Genomic DNA, 17,847 nt, shown 5'->3' with positions numbered 1-17,847 from the left:
AGGAATGCAGTCAAAGTCCACTGGGGAGTGCATTAATTTTGCTCAGTTAATGACAAGGAACAATATTTATTAGTTTATTTAGAGCAGTGTAGCAAAGGGTGAGAATACTACTGGGGCTGACAAATGGAAGGGACGTAGAGCAAACAGCTTTGCCATTGAGGTTTATTCGCTGTCACAGCCAGTCATGTCTCTCTTGTCATGCTGGGCAGAGCTTTAAGGGCAGCTGGTGAAGTGGCTCTCATTTGGTTCTCATTGAAGTCATTGTGATGAAGTGTGGTTGGCTGGCCCTAAGCTGAAGCAGGTAAACATTTAGATTGTTTTCTCCCCATACACTACTTTTTTAGTTATTTTATTTTCATCATTTCATTGCTGACAACATACCTGCTAAACATTTATGGTTCTTTAAAGCCCATATTTTAGCATAATCTACTACTAAATAGTCCTAAACAGTCTCTTATACTTTGACTTAAAGAGCCAGGACATATTATTTGATGTTACCTACAGCAACATTAGCATCAGTATTTGGGAGGCAAGTGATTTTGGATTGTGAGCATTTTCTTTTTTACAGTTGATATCGTATTGTTGAATGAAGATAATGTAAGGGGCGTTCACTGACACAAATAATTTAAGGCTGGAGTGTGGGACTTTTGTGTCCCCCTTCTGGCAGTGAGAGTAAATACAAAAATACTGTTGATGAAGTGCTTATGCCACAGGCCCCAATGAAACTAGCTGCATTGTCAACATTAATATCAAAATAAACATGCAATTTATCATTTATGTTATCAATAACCAAGGAAATTACTTGAAAAACACTCTATTTTCAATAAATTACAATAAAACATAAAACAACAACAAACAAACAAAATTGAGTATACTAAAGTGATGGACTTGACTGACTAAGCCATTATGTCAGTGTGGCACAAATTGGTTTGCTTGTAAGGCAAAGAGCTCAGGGAATTAAAACTTAGTTTTTAATCAATACATGATTACCAAAGTGTCAATTTATATTCAAGAAAAAAATATTGGCGCAACGGGGCTTCTTAGTGGTTGTGGGGCCCTACGCACATGCATTGTCTGTGTACAGCAAGAAATGACCTTGCTATGACTAGCTCTTCCAGTTTAGAAAGGAGGTCTAGCTCAGTGTGTAATATCCACATGGGTTACTAGTAGGGATGCTCGATATTGGCTTTTCTGCTGATATTCCAATATTGTCCAACTCTTAATTTCTGATACCGATATCACCCGATACCGATATATGCAGGCTTTTTATACCAAAACATATCTCCTATTGTGGCATTAACACATTATACCTAATTGTATTGTGATGCCCCACTGGATAAATGCAACATGGCTTTCCAAATGTAAACACTGTCTGTGTTTTCTCTCTTTCTATTTGTCTGTACTTTGTTTTTATTATTGGTGTGTGTGTGTGTGTGTGTGTGGGGGGGGGGGGGGTGTCACTAAAATACTAAACTTAATTTATAGATATTTCACATATCCTTTCCTCTTCCTTTTAAGTTTATTAAAATTGCTTTTGTCTGTACATCACTCAAAATATATATCCATAATTTCACCAAAAGGTTTTTATTAGCTGCTTGATATATTGATAGTTCCAGCCTAATTGCAGCTTTTAGCAGTGGTTGTCTTTTCATTGTAGAATTGCTTTTAAGATTTAATTCTATCCAGCCACAGCATGAATTATCAATTACTTGAGCTACATTACTCTGACCTTTTAACTTCCTGTGAGCCAGATGGTACCAGACATATTCACACTCAAATATGAATCAAAGTAACGAAGAAGACTGAAAACATTAAGTCTCACCTTATGAAGTCGTAAATATGGCCTATTTATTTTTCTCCTTTTAAACATTGTGTTGCATAGTCAACTGAGAATAAGGCACCAGCTTGGTCATGGGTTTTCTTTACCTTCTGGTGAATGGCTCTATAACGACTGATGAAACTGGTGTATTTTTATGCTTCATCTCCATTTTCTTCCATTTCACATGTTCAGGTACATTGTTGAGCATAGGTCACCTGCATTTTGGAAGCTCTCAGAGCCCAACGCAAAATGGCTGTAGTTACATGTGAAAAATGGAGGAAGATAAACGTGTAGCATTGCATAAAATATAAGTTGTCTGTTGATAAAGTGGTGGTGAGAAGGCCATGCTTTTTAACTACTCAATTTTGGATGGATACAGTAGCTGGCAACACTTTTTTGAGGGAACAGCTGCCATCCTATGCCACCCTCTGTGGCTGTACCACTGCACAAGCTGGTTGATAACAGGTGAGAAAACAACATACCGCAGGGTGCCAAAGGCCACTGCATCTGAAATTACCCATAACAGCCTGTCACACCTTTTCAACGATCACATATCTAAAATTCCCTGAGTGGTCTCCTTACTCTTAACAATTTGCTTATTAGCTCCAAATTGGCAGGTGTGCTTTCAAAGCAGGAGAGATGTAATAAAAAAATATAGAGATGAGTGAACAAACACTGACCCACTTGAGTCAAAGAGCCAAGTGGTACATTGTTAAACCTCCCACTTTTTCAAGTCCTTGCTCTCCCATATAACAGGTAGCAACTCATAAATTTGAGTTGTAAAATGTGTCGGTGGGGCTTATATCATGATGCCCTCTGTAATAACTTTTCAGCATACCTAGGTTGTTTATGTATAATAGGATTGTTTGTGTGTGTGTGTGTGTGTGTGTGTGTGTGTGTGTGTGTGTGTTATAAATGCAAAACTGACACTGCTACTGATGGTGGTAATTTTGAATAAGAAAACAGAGAGTGGGAGATTAAGACATGGTAGTTAGACTGACAGTTTGACACAAAGCAAGTCAGACCACTGTGACATACCTATGGGCATCCAGTACCTATGTGCACAAGTGCTGGTTTAAAAAAAAAAAAAGAAGATAGACTAGCGTAGACAGAGAGCAGAAAGTAAATGACAGGTTCTACTATGTCTTTGACTGTTGAGTCCATGGCCTATGCTTGTTTTTTCTCTCAGTTTCAATAGAACAGGTTGCAGTTATTCTGAAATCATTCTAATTCTATGTGTGTGTGATACACAGATATATATATACACACACATATGTATACATTTGTGTTTGTGTGAACTGCCGTCTTGTGCATTATAAATGGCAAATTTGCATACTCTCCCTTTTGTATGAATGTAGTTGCCAGTTTATATTGAGTATGAGTTGGAAATATTTTGCTCACTGGATGTCAGAAAGCCTGACTGCTGAATGCAGCTGTGCCTTAATGTGATTACCAGTTGCTGAGCCATGTGGGGACTGGTGCTGCTGTCAGCTTAATTTACTCACAAACACATTGTCACAGACATACGTATGCAGTACGAGTATTTGCATACAAAAGCATAAACAGTGTGCAGTGTGCACAAACAAGCTGACATTTAGTAGATCTAAGTCTAGCAGCTATAAGTCAAGGAAATTGGTTTTGCCCAAAGAGTCACAAAAGTAGCTGAGGTCATATTAAAGTTATAAGAGCTGTCAGAGTCACATGCACTCATATGAAGTAAATGAGAGCACATGTGCATGCACAACCAGAATTAATGAATACAGGAGCCTCCAAATGGCCGGATTTCCTGTCAACATGTGTACCAGTCGTTACAAAATCAGACATGTTGCTCTCTTACAGTACTATTTTCCCCTCATTTTCCATTCATTCTTGTTTCACATGAACACAGACGCATGCAGCTAGTGAAAGGTCTTTCCTCTTGCAACTGTCAAGCCTTCACACACCTTTATTGATCCATGTATCTGTGTAATTATATGTGCTTTATTCTGGAATAGTTGCACTTCACCTTGTCTGTAAAAGGATGAATGCTGTTTGGCATGTAGGATTGCTGCCATTGATATGAAGTTCACAAAAAAATTCAAATGTAACCCATAAACATATAATATAGTAAAGTATACTGTATATTGCTACCCTTCAAATGGGCAATATAGGTTCATACACCTGTGTGAACAAACATCTGCCCAGCTGAAGTATTATTGAGCAGACCTGTGTCTCAACTCAGTTCTGTAGCTAACCTCAATAAATAATTTACTGTACTATCCATACACTTTTTATTTCCACCTTATTGGCTCTGGATTTACACTTTTGCAGCCTTGCAGAGGTATCGATCCTGTGCGTACTTCGCCTGTCTGTAGTTACTGTTCATTTATTTGCATATCAATTTACCCTGAATAAAACAACTGATTTGTTTATATTATACTGTGGCTCCTGTCAAAATATGAAATGTCTTCAAGCATGTAAAATGTTTTAAGCAAAAATGTCCTCTCAGTACTACTACACTGCATCTACAATGTGTAAGCACATGTTTGACTAATAAACTTTTTTGTTCTGATTGTAGTTGGGGGGGCCTATCTTCCTCTGCACTAACTACAGCTGACACTCAGCCAGTCAAGAGCTGGAAGGCATCATTTATGGTCAATTAAAAAAAATATATAATTGTCTTAGCATGATTCTGAATTTGAAACACAGAATGTGTTGCTATGTCACATTTAAATGATAAATGAGAAAACCTAATAAATTATACAGTTTCTTGCTGTCGGCTGTAATAATGAAATGTTTTTGCCACACGTTTGACATGTAACACAGAAAGCTCTTCAAACCTGTGTATTGTAGTAATTCACGACAGTTGCTGCAAGTAAGGATTATTTTTATTATCAGTTAATCTGTCAATTAACTTCTTTATTCATTGATTTAGTGCTGCATCTATAATACTGTATGTCAGAAAATAGTGAAGAATTACAATCACATATTCCTAAATGCCATATTGATATAATCAAATGCCTGGTAACTGTCTTACAAGGCTAAGAAAATCTGATATTATTACCATCTGAAAGGCTAGAATGAGTAAAATGTTTACTTAGAAAAGACTACATAAGCAGTGCCATAAAATGATCTTGTATTAGCATCTTGCATTAGCATGTTCTATTTTTTTGACTGGTCTTTTTATTTTCTTTCTTTCTCTTTTTCATCTTTTTTTTTTTTGTTTTGGGCTGGTGAACAGTGCAGTATATCATAATACTGTCCAAGTTTATAATGTGCCCTCCTCCTATGCAGAAGATGATTAGCTTTCAATATTGAGATTGAAATCATCAACTCACCTCCCTGCTTTCCCATAAGTGTTAATCATTGTCATTACAGGGCAGATTGGAAAACTACTCCCCCCTCTCTTCTCTGAATGTTCTGTTCTCTCTACCTCATGTGTGCATTCTTTGAGTGACACAGTCTGTCTCACTCTCCCTTTTTCCTTAAACCTATTTCCTTTAAAAACAAATCACCATTCATCATTCTTGCTTCAGTATAATATTATGACTTTTTCCTTTTACCAGCACATCTTTTGTTTATAGTTTTTTGGTTCATTTGTTTCTGCTGTTGGCTTATTTTCATTCACATCCTCTAATTTGAACTTAAACATTTTAATCAGTTTGTTCACTGAGTATTAATAGTCTATGGGCCTGATTTAACGGTTTGCATGTGTAAAAATGTGTGCAAACTTGACATCACCCGTAAAAAATGTGCAAGCTGATCTACCAGCGCAGCGCACTGAGGTTTGCGTCTTGCAACTGTGGGGCTGTGGTACAGTCGCAGAGCGCGCACATAGATGTCTTCAAAAGTAGGCTTTTATTTGACGTTGCATGAAGTGGTGAAATATCACTTCCTGTGTTCACTCTGTGAACTAGAAAACAACCACAAAGTAACACACACAGCCACTATTACATGTTGTAGTGTATGATGTGGAGAACACATCCTGTAAATTTCATATAAATCGGATAATGTTTGTCATATGAGGCTGACTTCCTGTGTCCAGTAGGTGGCGCTGTGTATATGACACAGTATTGATGCACATATGTGTTCAGGGCGGGACCCTTTATATGTGTGATCAATTTGGTGTAGATGGGACAATGTCTGTAGGAGTTATAAGGTTGCCAATAGGTGGCGCTATGACTGTCACTAAATATGAGACTGTAGACCAGACTGTCAGACCAGGACACTGAACAAGCAAATGAAATTTAGAAAAGCTCAGACCATGTGGAGTCAAGATAAGAGGGTTTGAAATTTCATGGCGAGACATCGAAATTTGCTGCGTTGCCGCGGCAACCAGGGATGACGGGGAAAAAGCTTATGATGACTTTCTTCTCCAATGTCTCAAGATGTATCTGAGCGAATTTGAAGTTGGTGTGATAAAATCCCTAGGACTAGTTCGCTCAAATATGATGGCAAAATCGACAATTTGATTCAAAATGGCCGACTTCCTGTTGGTGTTAGGGTATGGGGCCAAGAGACTTTTTGGTGCGACTTGATATGATGTACATGTGTACCGAGTTTCGTTTGTCTATGTCAACCTGTGGCGAGGGGCTCAATTTTATTCATTTGTCAAGGGGGCGCTACAGAGCCATTTTGCCACACCCATTAATGCAAACTATTAAATATAACATTTTTCACGGGTCTGGCTTGCATGCAAAATTTGGTGACTTTTTGGAGCACGTTTAGGCTGTCAAAAAGGCCATCATTTTGTTAGAAAAAATTGATAAAATAGGGCTTCGCCTGCCAATGGTGGGCTCGGGTCCTAATAATTACATGACTCACTAGTCAAGTAATAGTGAAACTCTCAGTCCCTTACACAGCAGACTTTTTAAAATATATACATTATCAAACTAATTACATCTCACAGTGAAACAAAAAACCAGACTGTGACTTATGAATACATGCCACAATCTATCACACCACACAGAATCTTTGCATTCATCATTTATAGCCTGCACAACACTATGAGCTGATGATTGATTTTACAGTCTGAGAGTAAATGCACTTTTGCACAGAATAGCACTTTGCTGTCATCTTCAAGGGAGAATGTTAATGGTGACAGCAGGTGACAATGCCTTCTCACAATATCGAACTTAGTGTGGGAGACTGTGAGGAGACTGTATCGTGAATTAGATTCATGATGAGTGATGCGAGTGTGTTGGTGGTACATCCTGTTGTGTAACAGAAAGATAGAAGGAAAGCATGTGGACAGATGAGGATGTGAAAAAAAAACTAATATGAGTGAAACTATCACGGGCCCAGTAATTGAAATTTGTAGTACCGACATGCTGCAGTTTAGCCTTAGTGCTCTGGGAGTAGATGTTTTTATGGGACTTGGTTTTGAGGGTATTACCACTGATGGAGAGAACAGGAAACTCAAGGCAGAAGAAAATGGCCTGAAAGAGGAAGAAAAGTGGTTAAAGGGGAAACGCTGTGAAATAAGAAAAAAAAATGGGACCCGATTCCCAAAGACTTCTGCACCTTGTTTCAAATGTATTCTTGTCCGTGTTATTTATTAAACCTGCGCCAAAGTCTGGAAGCACATCTAGATCCTACACACACTAACCCTAACCCCCCCCCCCCCCCACACACACACACACACACAAACACACATACAAAAAGTACCTGTCAAGACGCCTTTCATATGATAAAAGGTTACTCTAACCCTTATACATATGTATTTGAGGAAGGATCATGCAAATGACAAACACTGACTGTTGATTGTATATTTCACTGGATTTAGTAGAATTTCTGTTTCACAAGTGCATATTTGCAAAGGCGTATTAAAGTAAGGTTGTGAATGGGAAGACTATTCAATTCTGTTTAAATCTCAATGACATCAGACAAAAGATGAGCACATCACAAAGCAAGGGAAGGTAGGCCGCACTAAACTTGTTCATGAACCACAGAACAACAGCCTCACAGACAGAAAAATAGAAATAAATGAAAGCAATATCTGACCATTGTATTATATCAAACAAAGAGAGTTGCCACTGTGTAGTTATTAAATCTGCAATTGATTTTGGTGTTCACCGAGCTGCTAATGCAGTGCTTCTCAAACCTTTTCTTATCAAGGACCTCTAAACTGACACAAATTAGCCCAAAGTCTCCCATTTGATAATATTTTGTCCCAGAGACCTCCATCTGCGAAGACTTTTGATGGTAGATGTTTTATTAAAGAAAGTGTATGAAACCCATGACCAACACAGTCATACATTCTGTCAATGTGTTACTTATGGATGGAACTATGGTACAAAATAAATGATTCCTCTTTTGTTGGAAACTGCTGAATTCCCTTAAGGACTCATGGGGTTCCATGGCCCCCACTTTGACAGCCACTGTGCTAATGCAATTACAGAGGTAATTGGTCACTCTTGATAATTCAACAATATGATCAACTATATGATCAATATGATCTTGCTGCATCACAATATGAAAGCAGCAATAAACCAATAATGTAATAATAAACCACAATGTAATTAGCTCATGCTTAGTAAATCAGATGTTGATATGACTCAGGGTGAACGTGCAAACTTAATGGAAGGCTAATTGGTGCTGTGCTTTCATATGTACGTCTAGTCAAGTAAAATAAATAGTGCTTTACTTGACCTGCATGTGTTTACTTCAGGTTTGAAATGCTAACACCACAGAACTAGCAGAGATTTGTCCTGTTCTTTGTATTATCTGCTGCATTAGTTCAATGTAATGAATTAATAAAAAGGAGCCATGCTGAGGAGGAACATTACATGAAGAGCGCCTGTTTCAGGGATGTGCAGAGTTTGTTAGAAGGGCAGGGACCCAAATGCATAAATCTATGACTACATTTGCAACACTGTTAAAGGGATTTTAAAATGTATGTATTTAAAACAAACCTATGTTGGAGTTGGTTCAAACACTGCTACATGACAGTTAATTAATGATACATGCATAGAAATGGAATTGGCATTGTGCTGCCGGCATGATTAAAATGAATCCTGTTTAATTACTTGGTAATGTTTCACAACTCAGATAACCTTCAGCTTCTATCCACATGAATCAGAATGTGGAATTGACTTAATACATTATTAATTAATTGTATAATGTATTATAATTATGATAATTATTATTCATTTGTATTATTCAGCCTCCTGTTATTGTTCATCTTATACAAACTGCAAGTAAGCATTTTAATGCTCTTTGTACCTGTATATTACCCACATCCATATTTACAATGATCTTGAGCTATTGTTATACAGTAATAGTTTCTTAGAGCACCACATTAAAATGCTGTCAAAAATTCTCGGCCACCTAGTGTAGAATGATGTAAGGAAGTGAAGCTTATTGATAACAGACTTGTCATTTGAACCAGTTGTAAAGGAGCAGGACAAGATCTAACCTGGTCCGTTGTTAATCTGTGTATCATTTGTTCTTTTCATATTCAATTGGGAATCCAAAATCAGGAAATGAAGAAAAAATAAACTCATTACAGCCTGGTTGTCATACTGCAATTTTATGCCCTTGGCTTTTGTCCATTTTTGCGCTTCACACATTTTCATTTGCAGAAAAAAATAGCTTTGGTTGCTGGATCCTTATTTGATGCTCCAAAATCGAAATAAGGCGAGTAGGGTTGTCAAGCAGTTTGACGTGCTTCATAATGTTTTAGTGAAAATGTGGTCATTAAAAACAATAGGTGTACTTCAAAACACATGTGTCTGGTACTTTGAGTGCATTTGAGCCTTTCTAATATGGTGGCAATCTTTTTGTGCTTCAAACCCTCAGACAGGACGTTTTTTTGCATGATGAGATCATTTCCTCCTGTCCTTATTTCATAAAGGATTTTAGAGTCAAGGTTGGGCAACATAACCAAGAGTAAGTCATTTGTGTTGCTTGCCAAACTTTAAAATGTTATAACACTGAATTCAATCAGAGCCAGACCACTGAGATAATATACTTGCTTCTCTTCAATGGCTACACTCTGAGATTTAGGATGGATTTTACTGATGTCATCCACAGACTGACATGCCCCTGGTTACATCCCAGATGTGATGATCTCTCAAGTATAGTCTGAAAAGATAGAGAGAGCCTTCTGAATATTTGAAAAATATATTTGACTAAGGGTGACCATGTCTTTGCCAGCAAGACTTTGCAGTTGTTGAACTCCTTGTGTTTAAATCCCAGGGATACAAAGACAGCCTACACTTTAATACAACTCTCTAAAATGTATTTTTTCAAATGTTTCTATTTTAAAAGTTCCATCTCATTCATTATGTCTTTTTCACTCTGCTGTTTTTATTTTACAATTCAAAGCACCTGAAAAATTCAATATAAAGGTTATTATTATTTTTATTATTTTATAAGATTATTATGTCATCTTCTGTTGTGCTATTCCAGTGAACAGAATGAAACACACCACCTCCACTTCATTATGACAAAAATGTCCATGTTTTAGTAATTTCAAGGTTGAGATGTACAAAGTTGGAGTCTTTTGATCAAAACTGAAGCAACTTTACACTTCCTAACTCAAGGACTGAGTAAATAATAAATAAAATGAAAGAAAAACAATCTGCAAACTTCTAGGAAATGTTTGCCTTTTTAAATTGATGTATTTAGTGGCGAGTTTGTGGTTGAGCTGCAGAAAACATTAATAGCAATGAAGCACACTTTAATTAGCTTTAGACAATAACTAAGCAAAATGGAAATAGACTTATAACAGTGCACGGGATGATTAATTATTTGAAATATAGAATTGGCAGAGAATATTTTAAAGTAGAGATTATACAATTTTATTTGCTTTAGCAGGTTTCTGGTTTTCAAGGCATCAGTTTTTATGTGGGTTGAATCATAGAGAAATGAATGTGCTGTACTTCAACAAATGAATGCTGCTTCTTTGTGAGATTTATAAGGTAACATTGATTTTCTAGATGTGATGAGAGGCAGATCTATTAAGATGTTGATCTTGCTCAATTTTGTAACATAGCGGTTCGCCTTTTTGTTTCTGTCTCTCAGTCTGTCTTTGTCTCCGCCTTCTACCTCTCTGGGCATGTTCTAACACGATGCATAAATTCAGAACCAATTTTACACCACATTGCCTTGGTTTCACTCTCCAAATAGCGCCAGACTCTGACACTCCATACCCAGCTAGACTCTCAAACTGTTTAAGTGCAGCCGACCAAAAGAATGACTTTCTGTCGCACTTTTTACAAAGACTTATTTGATTTTCTAATCCTAGGATAGGATATTTCACCTGGCATTTCTCTGCATTTGCCAAAAAATTCTGACTGTGGAGCATGGAATAATGGCTGTTACTCCACTGTGGAAAAATACTGTTAATAGGAAAGATAGGGGTTTTTAAAGACAAGGATGAATTTTAAGGTGCATGAAAACAGACTCAGAGTGTCTGAGGACCTCTATACCTTCCTTTGTTTAAAGTGTGTTTTATACTCTACCTCTTTGTTAAAGCTAGTTAAGAAACTTTTATCAATTTTTCTTTTTCATTTACTTTTGACACTGAAAAACTCTCAGGGTTAGAGTCTTTTCTTAGTATGTAATCACTCATTCTTCTATACTGCTTTTTAGCTTGTGTGACTTGTATTGTTTACTTTTAAATCATGTCTCAATTTTACATTTTCCATGAACATTTTCATTCAATTTTTTCAAAACATTTAGACATTTTTCTCAGGGGAAACATGGTCAAACATGAGATGTCCATGAGCTAGTTTACACATAATGTCATGTTCTTTAATTCATCAGTCTAATGTATCTATCCAGCCATTTTCAGAAAGAAAGCAATATATTTGATATTCTATTTTTGTCCCCACATATCATATGGAGACATTCACTCCCTTATTTTAATTTGCTGTCAACAGGTGAAGCATTTCTTCTCAGATTCTGATTCATAGCCAAAGTTAAGGCATTGATTTTCCTTCTGTCATTTATCTCCTTTCCACTCTGGGAGATTAGGAAGCGTAATCACTGTGATCCCCGGGATTATACAAGCAAAACATATGTACAACTGTGAGGAAATTAGATGGATGTTATTAGCATAAAGTCATTTCTTCAGGGTATGACTTAGGCTGAATCACTTTGATAATACAATCCTGAAAAATATGTTATGTGATTTACAGCAATGCATTGAACAGAAACCCCCTGGGACCTTTTATATCAGGGTTAGAATGCAGTTCTATACTGTCCACACATATGAGAGGTTATTTTAGATTACTTATTTATCCTTTAGTGGCTTAACACATTGCAAATCCCCAACAATTATCACTTAGTGGCAGCCCCTGTGCGTTTAGTAGGGATGTGTGTTTTGATGTTGCAGAGGCAATGCAATACAAACAAAGCCTCTTAAAACTCACATACTTGCTCCTGCTCCTGCTCCCACTGACTTAAACACAAACATGCACACACTCTGGGGATGTGTCCCAGTTTGATTAACAAATTAATCTCCAGAGACCTGGTTGAACGATGGACAAATTAACAGCAGTGACCAACAGATCAAACATAGAGGCACATGTAAGGGTGTAGAAGAGTTGTCATACTAAACCCAACCCATTTATTTCAGTGAGCCCAGTAGGTGCAGACAGCCTTCAGGTTCCCTCACATGACAGTCAAGTTTATTTATGGAAAAACAACAACAACAAAAAAGTGGAAAATGTAATATTTTAAGATAGTTTTGGCATTAAAATGTGTTTTGATAACAATTTTAGTAAGATATGTGCAATGTATTGTATAATATTCATTTATTGAATGAATATGATGTTTATTTATGAAGTTATTATGACGATTCTTGAAGTCTATCTGTCATTGTTATAGACATAATTGAAAGGATTGTACAGAAGTAAAAGGTTACAGTGGATTTTTTTTACTTCTGTTGTGTTCTTTAGCAATAACTTTTGCATAACTTGCATTCAGTTTTGATTTTGTATTCCCTGTGATTAATAGAGGAGATAGAGCTTTGACAATGTCTTATAAAATGAATGAGGATAGCTAACATTAATCTCTGGAGTGTGCTATGGGCAGGTGATGCTGTTGCTATGATTATGGCTATATCCGTACTCATGTGTTGGTTGGTATGATTACAATGGTTGTGACACATTAGTGTGTGTGTGTGTGTGTGTGTGTGTGTGTGTGTGTGTGTGTGTGTGTGTGCCCTACATTGAATAATTTCCTTACAATCAACTTCCTAACAATCTTGGGGTTCTTACCTGATTACCTGGAAAACCCTACCAGTAAACACAGTTTCCATCTTTTTTCACCATCATTGTTTCCTAAAATACTAAACCCATCAATTGCTTAACTCTCCTTGGATTTTTTTCTACCTTTTTCCTTTTATCTTCTTACTGCCAGCAACTGGAGGTGTGTTTGGTCCTCAAGGAGAATCAGGGTCAGAGCCTGAAGATGACAACCAAATGAAGTTTTACACAGAGCAGCACAGAGGACGAAGACGTAGCAAAGGTAAGAGGGAATGCAAGTGCACCTTGTGTATTATTATGAATGTGTTACAGTTTAAACACATTATCTTGCACAGGAGGGGAACATTTATCCACTGCATACTGCTGAGAAGGCAATAAAGAAAAAGGGGGAGTAAAATGCAATGAAATATTTTGAAAAACAAATGAATTCCTGCCTCAACCTGGTTGAATAAGGGGGAGTAATGGTGGGGAAGCCTATAGCAGAGTGAAATGAGGCTAGACATTTCTGGAATTGTCAGCATAGCTGGAAGTAGGAAGGAGTAGTGCACATTCCCAATGGGGTTTAAAGTGCTATTCCATGGCACAGCTCAGTGACACTCAAAGCAGATATATGAGCTGATGTAAATGGAGGCTCAGTGATGAGCAAAGCTGAGTCAAATAACTTTGATGGTAAGTATTCATTTTGCTCCCCACATAGTGATAGGGAAGTCTCTGATGTGATACACATGGAAAACACAGATAATTAGTCTTTGCATGTCCATGCAGAAATTGAATAAATAACTAAAGTCAACATATTCCGATTACTTCCCAATTCTACACTTCTCTATCACATAGTACTATGTCAGAGGAGAAGAAATGCTTATGCTTCACATAATTATCTTATTATAAATCAAAATGCTATAGTGCCTTTTGGCTATAGTGCAGGAGTAGGAAGGTGTATTGCCCTAGATTTTGCCTCTCAGGCAGCACTTACGTCTATGCGTGAGCTTGGTTGGGGGACTCACATGGTGAGTGCAGCCTGAGAGGCTGAATTTGAAAGCAGGAAAGTGCTCCTTGTTCAGTTTAGAATCATGTTGGACCAAACAACAATATTTTCAACCAATGTTGCAGCAAACTCAAAACTTGTGCAAGATGAATTACATTGAAGTCCTTGTACTGAGTTTTGTAGTTGCTGTGCGTTATGTTTGAATCACTGGCGATATATATCCAATATAAATACGGAAGAACACTAATAATAGTCCCATAGTAGTAGTAATAGTGGTGAGACAGTGTTTGTCTCTGGAATCTTTTCTTCTCTAATATGTAACCACTATGAATCAACTGCATTGCTTTTTCCTTTTAGACTACTAAGCTGGTTATCTAGATCTATCTTGTAAGTGTCAACAATAAGCTAAATCTTCATCCTTGGTCCTGATAATCACACTACAACCAGTGCTTGTTTTCTTTCTGAATAAATGCTATACATGAGCAGTCACAAGACTGGTTTGTGTTTCAGTAATCACCACTCAGCACTGCAAACTCCCACCTGATATTAACTGGCTGGTAGAAAGAACCCTCAGGAGCAGTAATGTATTTGGGGAACAGAATGTATGCTACAGTGACCAAAACTTAAATGTCCCTTATTTCCTACACAGGGTCATGAAAAAAGGGGGTTATAAATGTATCAGTTAATGCTACTGACTAAAAGGCTAAGCTTTAGTCAAAAAATATCTTCTTCATTTTTCATGCACATTTCTCATCACACAAGAGACCCTAAACAGGATGAACAATTTGGAAAATAAAAAGATGGATGGGCTTTTGGATATGATATTGAATTGCTGTATACACTTGGTGAAGTTACACAAGTGTGTGTTTGTGAAGTTCATTTAATAGTTCATATGCAACTTTTTGTGAACACAGGCAGGACTCTAATTGGCTTCATAGGTTTCAATCAATTTGGTTATGAATTATATTCCCTGGGCTACAAACATAGTAACAGTGTATTTTGTTGTTTTTGTAGACTATTGGCATATTAATATTTGATTCATCATAATTTATTACAGAACTTGATTTTTTTCACAAATCAGACATATTTTATTAGCAAAGCATTGTTGGTTCACAACGGGGAAAGACATGAAACGGATTGTCATCAAGTTACTGCCTGTGTAAGTGTCATCTGTGTAAATTCTGTGTAATTTCTAAGTTAACATGCAATGAGCTTTGTTTGGTAAAGGTTTGTCTTTGTATTTGTGTTTGCTTGTGCTTTACATGAACTTATGTCTACATGTCTGTTCTTTGTAAGTGTGTCTCTGCATGTGTATGAGCGCATAGACTAGGTGTTTGGTTTGTAGCCATAAGGTAAATGTTTGCCTTCGTGAGTGTGCATGCTTTTGTCTACTCAGTAGGCTTTTATAGTAATTGAGGGACCCCTTCACAAGCCCAGTGACACCATGCTCACCCCAAAGGGATTAGCTGCTCCAGCACTTTTGTCGTAGACAGCTGTTGTTTTCTGTCCCTTCACAATATTGTGACTGTGGTATAGACATGTGATTCAGTGAGGGTGGATTCATTATCCTGACTCTGCTTCACTGATTTTGACCTTGAGCTGCGTCTCACTACTTCCAAATTCCTGTCATAACTTCACTGGGCTCTCCTGTTGTTGGGAATATTAACAATTCTGTGATGGTGCCATGTTTCATTCCAGTCCATTTGATCACTTGCCCATTTTTTAGGTGATAAATATGACTGCAGTTGGAAAAGGTGGAACATGTCTGAAATTAAAATTGTCTGGCTCTGTTTTTTCTAACCTACCCACAGATCTAGTAACTGTTCTCAGCAAGTTGTTTTACATACATCACTTAACCAACACCAGAATTATGACTGTGTCACATGTTCCTCTGCTTTGAACAGGGAAACAAGAATACTACTTTTGCAATAAAACCCCATAGTGCTGAGTGCACACTGGGCAGCTCTCATATGCTCCCACAGCACATGTTCACAGCACTTTTTTAACACTGTGCTTAAAAAGGAATCACACATTTCCTGACATGTTTTTCATGCTTGAAAAAAGTAAAGGAGTACATTTTCAAGAGGTTCAACAATAGAGCCAATACATTTTTAACAATTCAAACCAGTATTATCGCCACCTTATCTCTCTCACATCCCAGTAAGCCTCCTTTCAACATGCCGACTTCTATTCCATGATAAATATCAGTAGACAGAGGTTAAGTGGCTAATTTCATTCCCTATATCCTGGCTTGGAAATGGGAGCCCTGACAGAGCCAAAGGGCAACCAAAACAACCAATCTATAACCCTGTCACTGGCAATAAGATCATATATCACACTAGCAAATGATTCTGGGCTGCTCTGCAGCAGCTCGAGTATTCTAAGTCATCTTTTACTTACTCCGGACAAAGTTGAATCTGGTGTTAGTTATAAATCAGGAGGACAGTTAACCATATTTCCAAGGATTAAGGGACAGTTAGAGGCTTTCCTCACGATGAAGCATAGTGCTAAAGTGGATGATTTAGATGTAGGTTTGTGTGTACGTGTCTGTGCATGTTATGTTGAAGCTACTGCCTCCGATCAAGGATATTCAAATACAGGCATCTCTTTAAGACCCTGATCAAAACTAAATGGCCTCTGTCAGACTATTCACCATTCCTTTTTCTCCTCTTTCTCTACCCCTAGGCCACCCGCACAGTCCTCTAAATAAGGTCACCCTGACGTTGATCACCATCAGCACATGTGTCATTGCCATTGTCTATGCAACACAGGATTCCTGCCCCCTCACTGTCAAGGTTACTCTCCATGTGCCAGAGCATTTTGTTGCGGATGGTAAGTGCTACACATTCATTAGACCTTGTCAGAATATCACAATATTTACTTTTCTTGTCTTATTTCTATTTGCTGAATTTTTGTTTGGGCTCTTCTTTAATTTATTTAAACCTATATGATAGAAACCCAGTTGCTCTCACATATCACAGGCTTTTGTGTCCAACTGACAGATATCATGTACAGTAAATGGAAAAGGACACTGATCTCAATCAGAATAAAACGTAATGAGGATGATGGTGAAAAGTTTTTTGCAAAAAACCTGTAGGAAATGTAGTAGGATATACTGTTCTGTACACACATCTGGTTTGGGCTATACGTTGAGCTTGTTGAGCATGTCATGATAACCATTAGCCATCTGCTTATCCACCATGGTGGATTTAAGCAACTTTGTTTGGTGTGTTTCCGGCCATAATTGGATACAGTCATCCTTCAAGCAGCATACTTCAGAGATGACTGTGGAGTAGCTTCAAGCTGTCTGGTGAAAAAATACAGTATTACATAATCTGTATAGTTTTTGCTATAAGATGAACAGCTAATGGACCAGGGACAGCTCGACATGCTTCCTCTGTTTCTATTCAAAAATGGCTTACAGTAAAATCTCCACCCTTTCAACTGTGTTTTGTGGTTTTCACTTTCAATGCTTTTCAGTGTCAATACCCCCTCTGCACAAATGATGCACATTCATCCAACAAAAAAAGTAAATCATGTGCTGGAACCAAAAATGAGCAGAAATCAGGACAACAAAGCCCACACACTGAAAGCTCCCGATGGAAAACGTGATTTATAACACCACAAACGACTGAGTGACACTTTGAGCCATCAGACTGATGAAGAGCTGTGTGCTCAAGATGTGATTGTTTTTTTCTTTGCTATTGTGCTGCACTGGGAGCCTTTAGTGTGCAGACTTTCTGCAAGACTAGACACTGTATCCTGTTTATTGGAATATAAACCTGTTCTATGGTTTTCATGTTTTCAGTTGACATGAAAATAGATAGATAGATAGATAGATAGATAGA

At 37.5% G+C, this 17,847-nt stretch overlaps 1 protein-coding gene across 2 annotated transcripts in view; it reads left to right on the top strand.

Annotated features, from left to right (window-relative positions):
- LOC128380393 (astrotactin-2-like) overlaps positions 1–17,847 on the top strand; it is a 282,453-nt gene that overhangs the window by 120,063 nt on the left and 144,543 nt on the right. The window contains exons 5-6 of one of the 2 annotated variants that reach the window (XM_053340198.1): positions 13,169–13,276; positions 16,685–16,831. In XM_053340198.1, the coding sequence (XP_053196173.1) occupies positions 13,169–13,276; positions 16,685–16,831 (255 nt within the window). Of the gene's footprint in view, positions 1–13,162; positions 13,277–16,684; positions 16,832–17,847 lie in introns of both variants that reach the window. The other variant, XM_053340197.1, reaches the window with a different exon arrangement.

Source organism: Scomber japonicus, chromosome 19 (assembly GCF_027409825.1).
Source record: "Scomber japonicus isolate fScoJap1 chromosome 19, fScoJap1.pri, whole genome shotgun sequence".
Taxonomy (NCBI): Eukaryota; Metazoa; Chordata; class Actinopteri; order Scombriformes; family Scombridae; genus Scomber; species Scomber japonicus.
This window is presented reverse-complemented; position numbering and strand designations above follow the sequence as displayed.